Below are 20405 nucleotides of genomic sequence, written 5' to 3' on the forward strand. Positions count from 1 at the left end.
AGGCTGAGGATGGCTTTGCTTTGCTTTGCTTCGCTTTGCGCAGTGGAGTCGAGAGCACTTTTGGGGTGATTCACGTGTATTTGCATAACGTCCAGCCAACCCCAGGCCAAGGTAATGTGTGTATGGATACCTAGCACCTCTTTTTTAGGCCTTGTAATACCTGGCTCTAGGCCGCTTTACTGGCTCCACCGAAGGTTTCTCGGCTGTGAGGTGCCTCCCCTATACCTACCTACCTAGGTACCTTAGGTACTGACCGCTTTCACACCCACCTGATTTACTCAGGAGTTGCGTTCCAGAGCCCTTGCCACGTCACCAGCCACACCTGACAGGATCTTCTTATGCACCACTAGGTGCTTTAACGAGGTTCGCCACAAGGCCTGACTTTTCTACTGTGCTAAGGAAACATGAAGATAGCAATAGATGCACTAGAAATCAGCCAGAAGACCAGTACAGACACGGAATCATGAGTACTTTCGGTAGCCCCGGTCCTTTGCCAACTACAAAGCCAACACCGTGAGTTTGACATCGTCTACTGAAGAACAATTCACTAAACAGTTGTGTCCTTCTGAGCAGACCACAGCGTGGAAGCTTCCCTCTAGATCATGATGGTGAGTGGGCTACAAGCCAACACATTCAATGGAACAATTTTGACCAAAGCAACTGTAGGCGAGTGCAAGACTTACATGGCAAAGTACCTTTCATGTATGAAAAAGGTGCGAGGACTAAATGACGAAGAATGCCGCGACCTTGCAAAGGCGTATCTATCGTGCAGAATGGACAGGTGAGCCTATAATGCTTTGACTTATGACGCATACACGTAGTCAAATATCTCGGAACAAAGCGGGCTAATAGCAACGGGTATTTTAGAAACTTGATGGCCAGGGACGAATTCAAGAACCTTGGTTTCACAGAATCTCCACCTCCTTCTGCTGTAAAAGCGACGCTAGAGGGCGATAAGGGAGCTAAGGGTTAAAAGAAGAGACTGCCTGCTACTGGTTGTTGATACGTTTTCTCCCAAATACCTACCTAGGTATGTAAGTATGGGAATCGACAATTCGAGGAGTTGAGTCTCGTACACGCTGCCTTATAGTTGCCTAAGTACCTATGTTGAGGTTAATACGGGCTCTAATTCCCTACTAAGATAGGTAGCATTCGAGCAAATGAGAGCAATACACATCTAACCTCCAGTCCCCGCTTCAACTACTGTATCATAAGAACCTAGCAGATGGCGGTGGACGATTATCCACCATAGAAATTTATAGGAACTGCCATATACTGACTCCCTGCACGTTGCAAATCTTCCAACAACAAATATCAACGAGGTCATAAGTTTTCGTATTCCTGCCTCATACTTGGACAGAGGCTTTTGTTGCTGGTGGTGATGCTCTGACGCAACCAAACCAGCCGTCTAACACCACGTTGCCTGGTCAACCCCAGCCGGCTCGATTTGCGACCACCATTAAAACCATCGACTACCTACTAACTACTTCATACCTACCTACCTATCCTTCATCACTCTCTATACCTTGCCAAGAACTCTCCGTATTCGCCGTCCTGGTCACCTCCTTAACCCTTTCTCTACCGGACACAATACTTCTTCCATACCGCAGAAATTATCTTTCCCTCATCGTCTGGCAAAGATGCCAGGCACAGCAAGGACGATGGAGCCGAAGCGCAAGGTGACTCCTCCGTCACCTTCTTACATGACAGACGAGCAGTTCGGTATGACACACGGAATTGAGTATGGCCATGAAAGTCCTTGACTAATATCTCCCTCTACTGAATAGCCTCCTACCTCGCAGGTCTTCGGTCAAACAGAGTCGCCAGGCCTGGAGGCGCAAGACCTCAACCAGCCGGTGCCCGTCCAGTTCCTAGCCGCTCAAGTTTGCACCGCCATAGTACGGGCCGATTCACGCCTGATCTTGCTTCTCCTGCCGAGAGCGCACCGCCTACTCTCGACCGTAAGGACTCGAAAAGTCCTAGCGTTACTGGTGGCAGTCTTGCCTCTAGATACTCTATCATCAGCAGAAAAAGCCCAGATTACTATCCAACTTCAGCTGCAAACCCTTTGAGGCCATCGGATGTTGTTCCCTCAGCCACATACATGGAACGAGGTCAAAGATGGATGGAGAAAGAAGAGGCAAGCTCATTGCGCGATGCAATGGAGGAGATGGACATAAGAAAGAGTACAAAATCGCCTGTTCAGGAGACTCCTGAGGATGATACTCGTCTATACAATGCTGCTCTCGATGAAGCTGCCGAGCTTGTCTGGCAACATCAACATGGCACGCCGTCTCCCCGTCCCGACGGACCCTACCGCTATAAGCCACATCTCAGAAAGAATAGCTACGCCCATGCTCGTACTGCTAGTGTCGGCGGTACGCGATCGTGCTCAGGCAGTTCTTCGGATGGTGAAGGCGTCGAACGTGAAAGCAGACCCGACTTGGAGCAGAGGCAGCCAAGCATACAGCCAGATCACAAAAACAAGACATATGGCACTATTGGTCGTTCAGGCAAGGCTCCAGAGCAGAGACGCCAGGGAAGTCTGAAAAGAAACATTAGCGGGGAAGTAGGTCGTCCCTTTTCTGGAGATCAGATTTGGGAAGAGCCTGAAGTCTCAACTTCTAATAGCATGAGCTTTTCTGGTCGTGCATCACCCGAGAAGCTTGGCAACCGAGATCAGGCAGCTACAAACCGAGTGCGCTTCGAACCTCCACGGGAAGAAGAAAAGACCAAGCCCCTTGAGCGAGTTGAAATACACCGCAATCCTCCCACACGCTCTCGCAATCCTCTCTATACAAGAAACCGCTCCAACGACAGCTCCGTCTCTATTGATGACAAGGTAGAGAGAAAGAACGGCATGGAAGTTCGGAGTCAGGACATTCGCGCGGCCACGAGCATGCGCTTGAAAGATCGCAGCCCAAACCTCCCGGAACCCACAGCCGTCAGTGACAGTCCGGGACGGCCCATTGTAAGCTTCGACGCCAACTGGAAAGCCCCGGACGAGTCCACTGATACCACCCCAGACCGGTCGCTTCCGGCAACCCCCAGCAGATCCTCCTCCTCCTTCGCCCAGCCGGAGAAACCCATGGCGGTACCTGGTATCGTTGTGGCGGAGGAAAGTTCGCCGATGCCCAGGGCGCCAACGGGAACGAAAATCCCGTTGATCTGCATAGACGAGACATCCCATAGCCCTAGAGGCTCCGTCCCTTCGACCAACGTCCCCGATATTGCTATCAATGAGGCTCCGGGTAAGGGAGGCAGCATTCCTGCAATCATAGCTCCTGACGACAAACCGAATTCAACCTCCCGTCCGCTTCCTGATCCCATTGCCAGGGGAGCACCCCGTTCTGCACAAAAGCCTCGTGGCCATTGGTCCCCAGCCCCTGGCAGCAATAGGCGAGCTGTCACGATTTGCCATGAATGTGGCATGCCCATCGAAGGGCGTTTTGTGGCTCTAGCGGGAAGCAATGAACGATTCCATCCGCAGTGTTTCAGCTGCTATACTTGTGGTACTAACCTACAGGCGATGGAAATTAGCCATGAGCCTGATCATCTTCGTCAGGAGCGGCTTGATCGCATCAGACGTCGCGCTGCTGGTGAGATACTCGAAGAGGAGCAGGGCAAAACGATGGCCGAAGACGGAGATGAGCGTCTACGATTCTTTTGTCACCTCGATTGGCATGAGCTGTTTGCGCCGCGTTGCAAGCACTGCCAGACCCCTATTCTCGGGGAACACATAGTAGCTCTTGGAGCTCATTGGCACTATGGTCACTTCTTCTGTGCCGAATGTGGTGACCCATTCGAACATGGCATGACACACATTGAGAAGGATGGTTATGCGTGGTGCATCAACTGCCAGACGAAACGCACCGAACGACGAGCTCCGAAGTGCAGGAAATGCCGTACAGCTGTCATCGGACAGTATATCCAAGCGCTAGGCGGAGAGTGGCATGAGCATTGCTTCCGATGCGCCGAGTGCCAGGGCGGTTTCGACGATGGCCAAATCTTCACTAAACATGTGCCTGAAGGCACTATCGTGCTCTGCACTGGATGCCGAGCTATGGAACTCAAAGCGTAATGATGATGATGTGTGTGATTTCGGCGTGCGTGTTTTGATTTCTGCATGCGTTTCTTTCATGGTTGGTCTGTTTCCCTTCAGGTTTGCCGGTCAGCGTATGATTTGTTTTGTGCTTTTGATTTGGTCTTCTTGAGTGTTTCCAGGGGAGCGGCGCTCGAAGCGCTCAACTTGGTCATGTAGATTGTCTCATTGGAACATCTTGGCCATAAGGCAACATAGACACGGCGCGAACTGTGAGTCTGCGATTTCAACTCTAAATGGCCAACACAAACTTCGGTTCTGCCTACTTCATACATATCAAGTTGTTCCCCCCACATCTGTGTGATCCTGACTCATTGTTATTCTGTAAACGTCACCTTAAGAGCAAGATTATGCAGGCCTATTCTCTGTGGGGCCAAAACACACAGGTCTTTCGTACCACTGCTGCGGAAGATAAAAGAAAACCATACAATTTACCACACGGGTCACAACGGGAATAGAGGGGCATTGGGTTGATTGGGTAGTGTTTAGTCTGTCGTAAATCATTCGTCGACCTGTTGTTTCAGTCTTCCTCTCGTCTGATGTACGCAAAGCCAAAAGTACAACCAGGTTCAATCGAAATCCAGTTCAAGAATATCATTCTTGTGTGTTCATCTCTTTTGGGATCTTCCTCCTGGTAATTATTCCTCGGAATTCTCCCTCTCTATTACTGTGCATATCCGCCAACCTGCTCCTGGTGGACCTCGAGGGTATCGCCATCCTGCATCTCGAGCTGTGTGATGTAACTTGTCAGCATGTGTAATCCCCCCGGGGAGTTTTCAGTAGCGTGCAATTTAAACATAGATATCAAACATCCGTGCCTACAATAGGGAAGCGAAAACGTACCGCATCGGGTGTATCAGTGGGTTGGACTCGCGTGCCGTCGAAAAGAAATCGCACGGAGCTGGTCGCCTTTCCCTGGCGCTCGCAAAAGGCTCCCATAAGCTTCTCAAGCTTTGTAGTGCGCTTGATCTTGAAGAAGACCTCGTTGTTGTTGTCGGTAACCTTGATGTTGAGGTGCTCGGAGTTGGCGGGTGCCTGCTCGCCAGGAGTCCCGTTTTCGTTCTCGTTGGACATTTTGAATTGGTCTGGATGGAATCTATGCACTTAATACGAAACAACGTCAGCGCGCGGCTCGAGGTGAAGTGCAGGAGTGAAAGTGTGGCGAGATATCGCAACAATCATAGTGTTACCTTAGCACGGTGGTCGTTAATGGCAAGTTTGGCAAGTGGGGGTGATGATCGCGTTATGCGCGTTTGGCTGACGAGAGGTAGAGCGGCGAGCTACGAGCGTGTTAAAGAAGAGGTGAAGATCGGGCGGCCAGAGTGTGGGTGCGAGGAGAAAATTATTGAACAGATCAGTTGTTGGTGGGAGGTATAAAAGACTATGGTGGGTGATGAACCTACTAAGATAGACAAAATAGAAGGCAATCAGCCTTAGACTTAGCTGCTGAGGTCAGTTGCCTCTCGCTCGGGCTTCGTTCAGCACTCATTTGAACATCAAGCGGGCGAAAAGCCCCCGCCAACTTCAAGCGTGTAGGTGGGGCCAAGAGACAAACGTCTGTCTTCAATTGGCTATCTACAGCTTTGATCAAACCCTCTGTGATCGGCCTACCCTATACCAGAGATATTATATCAATCAGTTGCCAGAAGCTGCTTGGTATATTTATACTTATTTAACTATTAAATATTTATATATTTTTTCTTGCTTACTGTGTAAAAAGCATTAAGTTAGGTATTTATAAAAGCACTTAATTTTTTTATTTTTTGTTTCTCTTCTATAAGTAGGCTAGGTAAGGTAGGCTAAGTTGACTAGCAACATGACATCAGTCTTGTCTATTTGATCTACATATATATCTCATCTTTTATTACAGACTAATGTTTATTTATCATTATTACACAAGAGGCAAGATATCTACATACACATCTATGTCATTACAGTCTGCATTTCTGTTTGATATTGACTGGGTGACATATTGATCCGCAAATCTACCACGCTGCAAATCATTATATTCAACACGACTATGGTTCGTTTCGCGATAAACGACAGAGTGAAACGCTCAGGAAAAGCTAATGGATAACCATAGGCTCCGAAAGATGATGTTGAGGCGAAGCCTGCGTGTCACCCACGTGCAGTAAGTTCCAAAGTCAATGATGTTAAGTGACCGTTGTGATCTGACACACATGCAGTGTGCAATTCAAAGTATTCACTCCAGACACGAGAATACAAGATGGAGAGAAAATACTGACCCAAATACAACAAGACTGTCTTACCAGCAATGGCTACAACGAGGCCAAGTGCCAAACTGCAATCAAGCGACTTTACGAATGCTGTGAAGCATTTTACGAACGCTACGGTGAAGAAGCGTCTACTGTGAGCTGTCCGAAGCCCAATCTTCTCAAGCTCAAGATGAAGCAACTCCGGGAGGAAGCTAAATGATATGTAACGCTCGTCTTTGATGTGTCCGCCGGTTTGGGAAACGCTGGCAACTTGAATGATGAGCGCCGAATCTCTTCTAGGCGATCGTTGAGCACGCAAGAGGCCTCATGGACCTGAACAAGCATTGAAGGCCTGTTCCGAGACTCTAATACGAATGCCGATGACATTATGATAGAGAAGAAAAAAGAAAAAAACAAATTTGCTGTTTGGTGGAGACGTACTTGAATCAGAACAGTGTTAAGTGCGAATATCCCCATTTATACACTGTACGATACGCGCGCGTGCAATCGCGGCTGTTTTCCTTCCAGCGCAAAAGTCTGAGCTTGCTTAAAGGTAGTTTGGTACCTAGGTACCTAACAAAATAACAGTACGTACCTCTTAGGTAGCTCCAACCTTCCAGCGCGCCAGTGCTACTGCAACCAAAACAATTCTTTGATTCTTCTGCCTGAGTATCAAACCTACATAAGCATCGTCGGCAAACTTCACGAGCATAATCCTTCCTTGACGCTCACAAAAGCGATACACGCGACAAAATACCTACCCCCATACTGGGCATGCTTACGGCATTGATAGATCTTTACGTTTGACCTGTCGGCCGAAACCTGCCGAAAAGGGTTGTTTGCTCTCGCGCTGTGTACTAAACCATACACTCGACTTGACAATCCCCAAGACAGGCCAACCTGAGTCACTGAAATGGCACCTGTCGAGGCTGAGAAATTTCTATCTTACGAAGCCGGGCCCGAGGTCGAAGAGTTCGCCAACGCGCTCGATGACTGTCTCTCCCCTCCCCTCTCAAACGAAGAACGACGAGAACGAATTATAGACCTACCAAGAAAATACTATGAGAATGCCATTCGACGCCTAGCACAGGTCCGACCGCGCATGACGCGCAATGGACAAGACGATGTCGATATGGATGCAGACGACGATGGTACTAATAGCAACCCTGCCTCAGCAGAGCTTGTCAAACGTCTCGAGAGGGAAGCGCAGACATGGGATCTATTGCGCAGGCTCCTTCCACTAAGATATGCTAGTTCTGATGACGGGCACAGCGCTTCCAAAACCGAACAGAGCTCCGTGGATTCAGGAGACCTGTTCAAGAGTTTCCTTGCTAGTGATTCATCGGCGCGAGAACGTCAAGCAGTCATACAATGGCTCCAGAGCAATGCTTCTTCGGGACCGGATATCAACGAGCTTGCGCATGAACTCCAGCAAAATGCCGACCGTGGAGATATCATTGCTCACGGCTGGCTTCACACTCGCTCCTCAATCAAGCTTCGGAAGGGCGTAACAGCTTGGCCCCATCTACTGGATCGCCAGTCACCAGCTATTGCAACCTCATTTCATACCTCAGATGGCTCACCTCTGGTGACACAACTGGACCCAGACGCTGCGACTCGCCAGGGACGAAAGCTTGAACCGCAAGATGAGTATTTCGAGCGTGCCATTTGGTTGGGTTGCTGGGAACACCTCCGCCGAGGATCAAGTTTGGAGTCTATTCGTGAATGGTGCCAAGAACGAACCGAAATGTGGCGGGCTATTTCGACCTCTGCGATACTTCTTTCGGCCGACGACAGCCAGGGAGTGGCCGACACTAAACCAGCATCACTTGCTCTGTGGCGACGAATGTGCTTCAGCTTGTCTCGATCTGGTGGTTGTGATGACTACGAGCGTGCGGTATATGGTGTTCTATCGGGAGACATCCCGAGCGTCGAGAAAGTTGCCCTGAACTGGGATGATTTTCTTTTCGCGAACTACAATGCATTGCTACGCACACAGCTTGACAACTACATACTTGGACAATGCCCAGCCGACGTTGCTTCAAACCTCACACAATCCTTTCCTTCATTTGACGCCATTCAATTTCACGGTGAGCCAAGTACAGTTGACATGCGCCTAATCCGAGCTCTGGAAGCCAACCCTCAGATCAAAGACGAAGCCAACGAACCCAATAAGGCGTTGCAGGCATCACTAATTTCCAAGGAAATTGGCCAACATCTTTATGAGCAGGGCTTCATCATTTCTTCTGGCGCAAATCACAACGAGTCAGCACTCTACAGATCAGAGTCTAGTAAGCTTGAGGTAAACAAGGAGAGGTTCTTTCAGTCTACGCAGCACTACGGCCTGCGGATCGTCGCACATATCTATCTCCTCATCAACCTCTTGGATAAGCTGAACTCGAAGGACGACTCTCTCGCCCCTGCCTATTCCCCCCCTGAAATGAGACGTTCCCAACAGAACCTCATTGCCGGGTACGCGAATTATCTTCGCCTTGCCGAGTTTCATGAGTTAATACCTCTTTACTGTTCGATTTTGGAACCCCCTCGGTCATATGAGGTGCTTAGCTACAACCTCATTCCCGAAAATGAGGCGAGCCGACGTTTACTACAACTGAGACTTATTAGGAAAGCCGGCATCGACGTGCTGGAGTTTGTCAAGACTCAGGCATGGCTTCTGTTCGATGATCTGGGCCCGGCGCAGCATGGATGTCCTGCCAAGGAAGGGTTTAGCATCATTGAGCCTGGCCCACCTACTTCACGCAGCGGTCGTCCTGTGAGGCCCGATTTCTTTGGTGATGATGAAAGATTCGTTGATCAGGCACATGAGAACCTCATCCGATCACTAGAGTGGCTGGTACTGGTGCAAGAAACATGGCCCAACGTGTTGTCTATGGGAACCAAGATCTACAAATTCTTTTTGCGTGAGTTATTTTGCTGTAATCAATCGGTCGAAAACTGACAACGCCGTAGGCAACATGCACCTCAGCGCTGCTCGTCAGCTGATGAAGCGAGTTCCATTTTCAGAGGTCCTTCATGCAGCTACGGAAGAAAACGGTGATGAGATAGAGTTATACGAAGACATTCCCGAGTTTTGGGCCAGGCAACTTGATCGGAGAGGTATTCGGGACGTGACACCGCAACAAGCACTTTCAGATGCCCGAAATTTCCGCGAGCTGGAGAATCTAGTGCGAGCCCTGGATAGCTTGGAGACAGTCGCGTCGCTAGCCGAGCTTACAAATGAGTACGCCAAAATAGAAAACCCTGGAGCAGGCACGGCCAACATATTAACGAGAGACAGGGACCAAAAGAAAAACCGAGAGTTCTGGAATGCTATTGGTGACGAAGTCAAGAACACAAAAGAAAACATGCAGCCTCTTCTCAAGAACTGGCTCCTGGTGGGCATCGAGGGTAAGTGAGCCCCTATCACCAGGCCACATCTCAGTGCTGACACACAAATTAGAAGGTGATCAAGAACTACAAGATCTCCGTCAAGCCTATCTACCCGAAACAGTTCTAGCATACGTTGGCACGCTGCACTTTGCTGGCACTGGCTTGTCTCGAGACAACCTCCTGGAGTGTATGGAGCTTGCTTCCATCGTTGCAGAGCGCGATTCGGATCTGTCGGTTGCATTCTTAGAAGCTGGAAGAATGAAGGAGCTGGTGGAAGTATTTGCTGCTAGCAGCAAGGCATTAGCCATCAGCACTGGCGAAAAGAGAACCGCGAGCACTGGCAGCAAGAAGCTGCGAGAGATGGGTTGGTCCCGGGATCTGTGGTCTGTCAGGCCATGAAAGGTTTCAAGTACGCATGGATCTATCATTCTCAGTTGGTGAAGACGGGCATGAATTGTAAAACAATAGGGGTGTTGGTCGGAATCAGTACATGAGAGGAATCGAGTCAATGAAGAAACATGCTAAATCTCAATAAGTTAATCGAGGCAATGAGAATAGAAAGCCCAGATGATAAGACGACCTATTTGGCTTGTAATATTCCACTTTCTTTACTCCGTAATGTTCTGATTATTCTGAGATTGATAATACCTGAAACGTAGGGACTAGACCTATGACATAATCTGTCAGAAGCTCCCCACTTTAGACCTGCGTCTTCCAACTCCAATTCAATGGGAATGGAAGTTTACCTACCTATCTTACCTACCTAAGGTAACTAACTCCTTATCGCATTTACTCCTAACCAAGGTACTTCCCAATTGCAAAGAGCACAGCGGAGTGATACCTGCAATGGCAAGCTTCGCAGCTGAAATGCAGGGCGCAACTCCTCCTGTTCTTCCCCCCAAGCCTGGCAGCCATGAGACGAGTCGCATTGCGACACCGACCTCATCAGGCGTGCCTCCACCATCCGAAGGCCGCATCCCTTCCAACACTGTAAACCACGCACCAGCATCAATTCCCGACCCAGGCGAGCAATGGCTTCCTCAGATTCTACAGGACAAGTCGTATGTGATAACCCAATCGCAAGAGTGCACTACTAAATTCTGTGGCAAGAAAACAAGACCTGGCTGAACTGCTTGGTAACCCAACTCTCCTCAACGCATTAACGCACTCTCCTGAATCCATTCACCCTTCCCTGCTTGTGTCGCATCAAGCTCTATCCGCCGCCCTCAACGAAAACATCGACCTAGCTGGCCAACTCACGGACATGGAAGCTCGGCTATCCCATCAGCGCGCATCGACACAGGCACAACTTCTCTCAACACACACACTCGAGCGACAATGGCGCCAGAAGCAGTCTGACATGGATCACGCGCTGGCGCCTTTCTCACCAGCAGCGTTATACCAGCAGCTGGGACAGGGCGTCCAGGAGCAGGCATCGGTGTGCGAGGCTATGGAGGAGAGTTTCCTCGACGGAGAGGGAGAAGGGGTATCGGCGACGGAGAGGGAGGTTACTGATTGGGTGCGTAAATACAGAGAGGCTAAAGTCCAGTACTACTTGAGACAAGAGCGGAAAGAGAGATGGGACGAGGGACGTGTCGGTGGATGGAGATGAAGAGTTGACATTGTATTTTTGAACTTTCAGGTATTCGATCTTACCTGGTATAGATCACCAGCGCTTACGAATCACGACACAGAATCATACGCTGAACATTTTCTTCAGCCCTGTAGACGATTACCCCAGATCCGTCTCCTTTGAGCTTATACATCGATTTATAGCACGGCAAACTGTTACATGCGATATAGCTGGGACGGATATGCTGTTGAATGCTTCCCACTATAACCAACGCTCGCTTATCCAACACGGGTATCTATGTTACTGACTTTGAAAGCCGTACAAACTTGCTGATCCTCTTCAATGGCGCTATGAGTATCAAAAGAAGAAAAAAGAAGAAAAAAAGGTCGCATCTCACGGTCATAGCGCGCTGAAAGGACTCTTCTTCATATCTGGGCTGCGTGGACTCATGGGCAGAGCAAACAGCTCATCGTCGTCATCTCGCCGTAGAGGTCTGGCAGGGGCTGAGGCAGCTGTAGTAATGTCGCCATGTAATGCAGCATTGAGCGATATGGGCCCTGTAGATGCGTTGCTGGCCATGGCCTCATGGGACGACACAGCGATATCACGCCCTCTGGGTTGAAACGGATGAGATTGGCTAATGGGGCTCATAAAGGTGTTCGCTTTTGAGAGAAGTCAGCTTGTGCACAGGGACTGGAGCGATGAATCTCAAATACCTGTCGTGCTCGGTGTTAGATCAGCAGGTGATGTGGCCAGCTTGAGACCTTTGAGCTTGTCCCCCAAGCGGCCTGTAGGTGAACGAGTGGCTACAGGACGAGGCATGGAATCACTGGGAAGTTGCGGCGCGTTGATAAATGTGTCGAGAATCCATTGCCTCTCAGCGAGGGCCATCTCAACACCCACTCCCTCAGAATTATTGCGAAGCTCGTCGGCTACCTCCCGATCTATGGCTGCCAGGCGCTGGCGAGCCCATAGCGTGTGCAGAACTCCCCGATTGCCGGGATCAGCGGCAAGGCCTGGTGGGAAGATGGCCGGAAGCGGTTTGAGGGTCAAACTGGGTGAGCCAGGAGGCGTGATAGTGATCGTCGAGGGGACCGTAGCATCAGCGGGGAGCAGGAAGAATACACGGCGACGACGTTGACGAGATGAAGACGCAGGAGCAGTGCCCGCACCGTTGTCTGGCTCAAGATCAGCAGCAGGGAGGTTAGTAGACTTCCCCGGCCACGACACCTGCCAACATGTTCTGTTGATGCTGTCCACCGGAGCAGAAGCCGGAGCCGGCTCCGTTGCGGAGATGCGATCGGCAGCCGGAGCGGATTGTGCACCGGGGGTGTCGGCAGGACAATTGGCAGATGCAGCGGGGCCCGGAACGGCATCGGGATACCACTCCACCATCAGAACCTTTGTGCCAGCATCGCTGAACTCGAAGCGGGCTAGGTGCTGAGCCTCCACAGAAGGGACGATAGGGGCTTCACCGACAACGGCAGATGCAGATGGGGTTCTAGGCCGAGAAGAGCCCGAAAACGGGCCAGTCGTCATGGCTTAGGGCTACTTGCTCGTTATAGGGAAAGCGAGAAGGTAACAGAGAAGAATTGATATTAAGTTCCAGGATGAACGCTGCTGAACAGCGGCTCTGAATTCGAGCGGAAGAGTATGGAGATGGAGACGGAGACGTGGATTGGGATGGGGGTTGAGAAGGCGGAGACGGGGTCGAAATCTGGGCACTTTCGATACTAGCCCGATGGCTTTGTTTCGATTTCGTTCTAGGTAGGCTCGCTGTGTGCGCTGTTTCTCTCTCAGCAACTGTTACTGGCTTCGGCTGGGTAACTGCTGTCTTCTCGGCGACTTGGGCCTTTGCGTTTTTCAGGGTCCCGCTCCTTCTCGGACCGAGCGAGACGAGGCTATTTCGGTGAATAAGGTATCAGAGAATTTAGCCAGGTAAGGTACTGGGTATATTGGTTTAGTGAGGTATGAGCAGGAGGCACCGGACACATTCCGCAATGCAGCCGGAACTGTGTCGGGTGCTATGTCAAAATGAGTTGACTCTGAACGTCTCTGATGAGGGTAGGCGACGAGTCAGAGGGGAGGAGACGGCGGTGGCGGTAGGTAGTGGCGGGGGAGTTTCCAGTTTCAGGACATTGACAGAAGACGGAACATTAGGTAGGTTGTGTTGAACACGAGATGAGATGGAACATGACATGACATGGTTGTCAGCTTCTAGTTTTTGAGCGTTTATTACATTACCTATTAGAGAGGAGAAGTTTGAGGGGGGAAAGAAGTGGACTGAATGCGGGATGGGACGGAATGGATTGGGGAAATGCTATGGACGCATCTACCTTCCTCCCTTTAACATTTAGGTAGGGCAGTAAGGTAGTGTAAGGTAGGTACTAAGTGATAGCCATACATAAGGTAGGTAGGTAGTACCTATTATCTACAACACTGTAATAGAGGCCGATTGCACGGAAAGGGAAGCTGTAGCAGAGACGATCCAATCATTCAGATGAAGTACTTGATAAGAACATGTTTATTGGAAATGGAAGCAAGAAAGAACACGCAGAGAAGCGCCATCTATAAGGTAGGTATCTACCTTGGGTACCTTCCAAGGTACCTAAGATAGGTACCGCACCTTCCAGCTTATGGAACTCCTCAACAACCTTACCTTAGGGTGCTAGCCAAGGTAGTAGAGTTTTCCTTTATCACCTTGACACTGGGAGTGATTCGCAGCGTCTAAGAGCTAGGGTGTAGAAAAAAAAACATGGAGATTGGCTTTTACCCAGCCTCAAACTAAAGACAGTCTCGCATTTTCGACTCCCAACTCAAGATACCGTCTACAACAGGCTATCGAGTATTCTAGTAGGTTGGTACATTAATGTGTACTGACTGAGGCAGTGCTGACTGCCCGGGCCTGTTCCCTTGTCTAGGTAGGCTCCCCTGGTGACTTAGTCCCTTAGGTACTTGCTAGGCTGGGCTGGACTCTATCGGTATATCGGGACGAAAGCCATTCTTATCGGCCGATTGCGTGACAGAAATTGAGACCAGAGTGATGTAGAGTCATAAACATATCTATGTCGTCAATAATCACAGCATCTACTGTACAGCCTGAGAATCAAGCTTTATTAGCATGTGCTGCTGATCTCCATTAGAGACTCTGAGCAGGTGCCTTTGTAAATATGAGATAGGCGATCTTAAGCTAGTATCCCTTGACTCTACAAGTATTTGTGCACATTACGTACCTTATATTTAAATTCTTTTTTATTCTAATTTTTCTTTCAAACAAAATCTCGAGTTAACGTAAAGTTATATTGGAAGAGAAGTGTTCTGGGATGCCGGTCGAGTAGAGGAAACGTTACAGGATCTCATGCCAATGCCGCGTCGCCCCAAAAACAAGGCTCTTCTACCATATTGACGTCTCTGTCTATTCCACGAACTGCCGTAGGCTCTACTCCGAGTCATTTTACTAGCAGCATAGGTATTGATCCCCTATAATGTCTTGCTTTTCTCTGAAGTCACCAGCCAACCAGAACCCAGCTGATTCTCAAGATCGGCGTCAACGAGACACTGGATGTCGAGCTTGTAACGGATGGGGCCAGTCCTTCTGCCCAGAACCACCGCAGTAAGGCCGCGACTAATAGGAACACCCCCCCTCAAACCCAACATAGGTTGTGTGTCTCGGGTCCGTTCAGCTGGTCCTCGCATCCACAACCATATTCAGACAACCCCAATTATCTAACTCTCCATTACTCGTGAGATTACTGAGATTCAAATCTAGGATTTTGACGTCGTGTAAGTGATTAAACCGTGTCGATAACCTCACTGATAAGATATATGATAATAAATGCCGTTCGTATGATCTTCATTGGCACGTAAAAGCTCACTCATGACAATAGCTCAATGGCTTTCAACTGACTTGACCGGAAGTCTCCACGTGGAGAAATGAATCACACATTCACTGACTCCATCATCATCAATAGCCATATATGTCTTTTATATCTATCAAGCGAACCCCTCAGGCCACGCGATTCGCACGGGAAAAGCACTCGCCCGTTCGGTCTCGAGTTCTTCCATAAAACTCATATCACTGGGCCCTTTATTAACTACCGTACATATGCAGCTCTCGGTCGGAGAGAGGGTCCTCGGCTTGACTGTTACAGACGAATCCACGCAATTCCGGGGGCAGATATAGTTTTATGGTCCAAGCTTTTCGGTGCCATTGCTCTCGTTCTGGGGATCAAATGAGGTGAGGTGAGGTAACTGTAGTCCCCTGGGGTGGTGTTCTCCATGAAATCGTAAAACCATTCTAGGTCTCGTGAGTCGATATCTCCTCACCTAGTGCATCTCACACAAAAGTTGTTAATGACAAGCCAGCAGAAGGAGTTTGCATAAGCTTTGAAGATAGCTCAAACAGCACACTACGGAAAACCTAAGACAAGGGCTTCGATCTCAGATTTGAGATGTAAATACATCAGCTAGGACGATCCATCATTACTGTCACCACTGTGTAGCTTCAGGATAGTTATTTGGTATCTCATCCAGCTCATTGGAGGTTTCGACCATCCATCTGAAAGTTTCAGTTACTGGACCCCCTCCTCCCTAGCTGGCACTTTGATAAGCAGGTTCTGGATGCCATCCAATTCGCTCCGACCCGGGCAGTCTCATTGCTTGATTATTTGACGGAATGTTAATAAAGATAACGCTATGTACATATGTAACAGAAGACCAGGAAGGATAAAAAACAAGATGGTAAACGCATTTCGAAAAAGTCTCCTGAAGCCTGCAAGTCCCAGTCGATTTGGCCGGCTAAATGCAATCCCTGAAGAATAGACCGAGATATCTACGGGTGGCGGATCCGGTGAAGACCCGGAGAAAAGCCAGTTTTAAGGAACCTACCTACTAACCTAAGTTGTTAGTAGAAGCCAAGGGCCAAGACAAACCTAGGCACCAAATGAGAGCGCTCAAACCCAAGCCTCAAAAAGAAAAAAAGAAAAAGAGAGAGGGAGTTCCATAGGAGGAGAACAATCTTACCAGGGGTAATTTAGTAAGCTGCCATCTCTGTTTCTCAACAGATCTGTTAGGCCAAGCAATAAGGTATTTCCCGTGCTGCTGGCCAGTTGATGGGATTGCGAGTAGCTTTTAGCTAAAACTCAAAAACAGCCAAAACAGGGCGCTGTAACGTTGTTTTGATAGACCTTCGGGAACAATCAACGGGAAAGCCATAACTATACGCAACACATCTGAACCGCAATGAACCACACAGGAGGCACATGTCCCAGACGCTGCATGGCATGGAACGGATGGGAAGATAGAGTAGGGCCGGCCAATTGGGCCGAGTCGGGAATTTCATTGACGATCATGGGGGATCAGGCAAGTAATCTCACACTGTGCGTCACTCGCAAAAGTGAGGATAAGCACTCGTAGAAGCACCTCCCGCATACCGTGCACTAACTGTCCACTGCTGTGCACCGGCGTTTTTCTGGAGCGTTGCGGTGGAGGGCAGATGCATCAACAACGTCAGCTGGTCGCTAAAAGTACCTGAGGACCACAGGCAATCCAGGGCCAGAGGAATGCTAATGCTAATGGAAACTGCTGTTGTTTAGGTTGTGGGGAGATTTGCGCAAGGCAGTGGAGAGCTTTCCACGGGCTCCATCGTCATTCTGGGTCTGGGGCTTTTCTTCTCTGCTGCCCAGATTTCCTCTCCAGGAAGTCTAAAGCACCGGGGAGATTCGCTCACGCGGTTTCTCCAGACTGGAGTACACCCACGCGCTATGGTAAAAAAAGGGGCCCCAATGTGCCCCCACAGCTGCCATGGAGTGTCCTCTCCACAGTTTGGCCGGCCAAACGCCGCTTGAGGCGAACCAAACGCTTGCTTTTTTGGCACCTTGGGCGGCCATGAGGTGCGCTAGATGTCACAATTGTCACTGTGATGTGCTGTATTGACCTAAACTGATGAGCCGTCAATCAAAAGAACACCCCACCATATTAAACGGTCGGTCCGTTCCCCCTCACCAGTCAATTACATTTTCAATGGGATGGTCTCGTGCTGGCCAAATTCTTCATTTCGTTCTATGGTGTCTTTGGGGGTGATAAGATCTTCAATTCAATTCCATTTTGGCTCTTTTTTTTCATATCAGTCCAGCCCATCGGTACACTCTTGGTGATATGGGATGTACCTTATCAGTCAATCATCTAAACCTTCCCAAACCAATCTAGGAGAACCCACGTAATACCCAGAACTGGAAGTATCCAGATATTTGGGACATTCACACTAAACCCAGCTTTTCTTTTTGAATAGTCGCCTGGACATGAGAAAACATAGTGCAGTTCTTAACACGAACCACTAGGTCTTTGGCTTGAAAGCTTCGTTTTCATCTAGTAAACATCTATCATATGCAGTGGTCACTTTTGCCATTCATCCCAATTCAAGATCGCACCTGTCTCTACAGTGAGAATCATTATCGTCCCGTCTGTGGAGTCACGGCCCATTTAAATTCACACCTCTTGCTGCGAAAGGGAAAAATAAAACGCTCCACCTCACACCCCCTCCACGTCGTTCCATTCTCCCCCGGATTTGTACCGTATGTACCCAAGTATCCTCGTACCTGGAAGTCCCCTTCCTTCTACAGCCCAGCTAGTAGTCATCACTACGCTCTCTCGCTCTTTCCTTGTACCATTTACCCTTCCCACTTTCCCGTTTATCCCGCGCAGTTCATTCTGTCCAAACCAACACGAAACACCACAAACTCGCCTTTCACGATATCGATCGACTGCTTGCCCTTCGTTTTTCTTATTATCAGACTTTTCTTTTGACGTCTGGCCATCGAACTCGATTTACCTGTGCCCCCGGATCTCCGGTCCGTAGTTTTCGGCGTTCCCGATCCCTCCGTCTCGCCAAATCGCTCTTACTCTCGCCATGTCGAGTATATTCTCATTCAGTGCGCAATAGAGACGGACGTCTGTAGCCATTTAGGCCTGCTCAGCAAAGGCGGAACCGTCCTTTCTAACACGTCGCGGGCCTCGCGGCCTCTCGTCGATAGCGTAGAACGTCGAACGTCGAACGTCACTCGTTTTCTCTTCGACGCCCATCACAATGGCTCATCATCAAGCGCGGACGGTGGCTATGGATCCGCCACATATCACTGAATTTGCTTCCGAGCGTTACTTCGAAAAGTTAAGCCAGCTCAATGCACACCAACATCAGCACCAACATCCTCCGACTCGAGACAATCTTGATGCCTCCACGTCGCCCTCGAGATTTATTCTTCCTCTACGAGAAACGAAAACCGCCGATGTTGAACCTTTAAGGCCTCTTGACCAGAAGCGTGATAAGTCAAGGTTTTTCGGCCTTCGCTCAAAGGTTTCGATCCTCCACTCTAAATCGAACGTATCGTCTGGTCATGCGCCTCGAGTTTCTGTTGAGACGCCGCAAAAAAGGTAATGCTCTTTTGGCATAGTATTCATTCTTTCACTTTGCTGACCAGTGAGATTAGTGCTAGCTTTGATCAGCTCTTCCTAGGACTTCCCAACGAATTACAGATTCAAATCATTTCTGCCCTCCCACTAACCGACGTCTTGAACCTCCGACTTGCCTCCAAATCGTGGCATGCTCTCGTCACTTTCAACGAAAACACTATCGCTCGATATCATCTTGAACATCATATTCCCGCTTACGCCTCCCGCCTCTACCCCATCACAGACCCGAGCGAGATCAACTTCCAACATCTATGCGGTATATGGCATCGATTACACGTCGCTGCCAAGCTAGCCTTTCTGATGTGTGAATGGATCACAAAAGATATCTTTCTTCGCCAAACTGAAGCTCAACGACTTGCATTTGCACCTCAGAACGAGCGCATGCGACGACGCCTAATACCTCTTCTATTTACCATATTTCACTTCTTCGAGACGTACAGGAAATTGTACCTAAAGCGTATGGATGAGAACGGAGGAAAAGGATTGAGACGGGAACCTTATACTTTGAACCCCATTGAAGCCGAAATCATGAGCATGTACGACGACCAAACCTTATTAAGGGTTCACGAAGTCTTTCCCCTTGTAATATCATCCTTCTGTCGGAGACTCCGACCACCGACATATGTTGGTAGAGTCGAGCGATCACTTCGTGGCTATATTCGAGAGAAACCGTCCGACGATATGCATGTTGCCATTTTGTGCATTGGTGGACTCCGACAAGTCGAAAGGTTATGGGAAATCAAGGGCTACAACAGCAGGCGTGGTGCTGTCGACACATGGTTTAATGCTCTCACGAAAGAGGCGCCACCTACTGAACAGTCAACTTCGAAACCGAAACGAGGTCTTTTTGGACGCAAAAAATCCACTAGTGAAGCTCGATCGTCTGCTACTGGATTGAACAAGGTCCGGAGTTCTGGCTCAATAGATGGGAATATGGATTGGGAGACCAATCTTGTCTTCAATACGAGTTTATCTGCTGGGGCTCCCATGTCACCTCTGACCTTGCAACAGGCTCAGGCATTACTCAGCGACCTTCCCGTACTGCAACAAATATGGCTCACAACAGCCGAAGCCTTGATTCTTCAGCGTCGGGTTGTCGAGCGTCCACAGGATATCAAACGCAACCAACAAGTCATGCTGGATTTGATCAGTGAAGATGGACTGGTAGAAGAGGACGAATGGTGGTACGGCCGCAGCATTCCCGATTCTGTGCGGCCTCCCGTCGGTGTCACTGATGACGATACGGATTAAACGGCATCGGTTTCACTATATCTTAAGCATTCTTCGTTTGTTATGTTGCTGTTGGCGAGCGTGTTGAGAAGTTATACTATTACTTCTGCTTGTCGTTTTACCTAGGTACATGCATGTGTCAAAGGAACAGGGTTTTGAGCATTTAAACGGCGTTTTTTTATTGGTTGCGGAGAAAAGGGCTACTGCGTTGCCGAAGGTGGTACTGGATGGGAGCACTGGCTATACATATTGATACCGATTGTCTACGACATTATATTTTCTTTTATACTTCACTACTTTGTTCTCAACCTGAGACCGAAGCCATGTGTCTCGAAGCCTCAAATGGCTCTCGTTTCTCAACATAATGAAATGGACTTCCCCATTCCTCTGTGCACTGGCCTCAGAGCGTCAAGTTGGCGCGGCTTTT

At 49.2% G+C, this 20405-nt stretch overlaps 8 protein-coding genes across 8 annotated transcripts; 6 read left to right on the forward strand and 2 right to left on the reverse strand.

Annotated features, from left to right (window-relative positions):
* Window positions 1-463: 463 nt before the first annotated feature.
* On the forward strand, window positions 464-973 carry FPRO_00621 (uncharacterized protein; the record flags this gene model as incomplete). Its single annotated transcript, XM_031224381.1, has 4 exons — window positions 464-513; window positions 556-608; window positions 667-781; window positions 868-973. The coding sequence occupies 4 exons, from the start codon at window positions 464-466 to the stop codon at window positions 971-973; spliced, it is 324 nt and encodes a 107-aa protein (XP_031075849.1).
* Window positions 974-1640: 667 nt separating this feature from the next.
* FPRO_00620 (uncharacterized protein) lies at window positions 1641-4081 on the forward strand (the record flags this gene model as incomplete). The annotated part of the gene is made up of 2 exons (XM_031224392.1): window positions 1641-1722; window positions 1788-4081. 2 exons carry the CDS (start codon window positions 1641-1643, stop codon window positions 4079-4081), a joined length of 2376 nt encoding a protein of 791 aa, XP_031075850.1.
* A 685-nt stretch (window positions 4082-4766) lies between these two features.
* On the reverse strand, window positions 4767-5176 carry FPRO_00619 (uncharacterized protein; the record flags this gene model as incomplete). Its single annotated transcript, XM_031224403.1, has 2 exons — window positions 4767-4832; window positions 4946-5176. The coding sequence occupies 2 exons, from the start codon at window positions 5174-5176 to the stop codon at window positions 4767-4769; spliced, it is 297 nt and encodes a 98-aa protein (XP_031075851.1).
* Window positions 5177-6195: 1019 nt separating this feature from the next.
* On the forward strand, window positions 6196-6538 carry FPRO_00618 (uncharacterized protein; the record flags this gene model as incomplete). The annotated part of the gene is made up of 2 exons (XM_031224414.1): window positions 6196-6233; window positions 6289-6538. 2 exons carry the CDS (start codon window positions 6196-6198, stop codon window positions 6536-6538), a joined length of 288 nt encoding a protein of 95 aa, XP_031075852.1.
* A 693-nt stretch (window positions 6539-7231) lies between these two features.
* FPRO_00617 (uncharacterized protein) lies at window positions 7232-10107 on the forward strand (the record flags this gene model as incomplete). Its single annotated transcript, XM_031224425.1, has 4 exons — window positions 7232-9239; window positions 9289-9559; window positions 9617-9726; window positions 9779-10107. 4 exons carry the CDS (start codon window positions 7232-7234, stop codon window positions 10105-10107), a joined length of 2718 nt encoding a protein of 905 aa, XP_031075853.1.
* A 447-nt stretch (window positions 10108-10554) lies between these two features.
* On the forward strand, window positions 10555-11320 carry FPRO_00616 (uncharacterized protein; the record flags this gene model as incomplete). Its single annotated transcript, XM_031224436.1, has 2 exons — window positions 10555-10769; window positions 10819-11320. The coding sequence occupies 2 exons, from the start codon at window positions 10555-10557 to the stop codon at window positions 11318-11320; spliced, it is 717 nt and encodes a 238-aa protein (XP_031075854.1).
* A 360-nt stretch (window positions 11321-11680) lies between these two features.
* On the reverse strand, window positions 11681-12820 carry FPRO_00615 (uncharacterized protein; the record flags this gene model as incomplete). Its single annotated transcript, XM_031224447.1, has 2 exons — window positions 11681-11943; window positions 11998-12820. The coding sequence occupies 2 exons, from the start codon at window positions 12818-12820 to the stop codon at window positions 11681-11683; spliced, it is 1086 nt and encodes a 361-aa protein (XP_031075855.1).
* Window positions 12821-18365: 5545 nt separating this feature from the next.
* Window positions 18366-19999, forward strand: FPRO_00614 (putative F-box protein involved in pathogenicity; the record flags this gene model as incomplete). Its single annotated transcript, XM_031224459.1, has 2 exons — window positions 18366-18709; window positions 18766-19999. The coding sequence occupies 2 exons, from the start codon at window positions 18366-18368 to the stop codon at window positions 19997-19999; spliced, it is 1578 nt and encodes a 525-aa protein (XP_031075856.1).
* Window positions 20000-20405: the final 406 nt, after the last annotated feature.

Source organism: Fusarium proliferatum (assembly GCF_900067095.1).
Source record: "Fusarium proliferatum ET1 genome assembly, contig: FPRO_scaffold001, whole genome shotgun sequence".
Classification (NCBI taxonomy): Eukaryota; Fungi; Ascomycota; class Sordariomycetes; order Hypocreales; family Nectriaceae; genus Fusarium; species Fusarium proliferatum.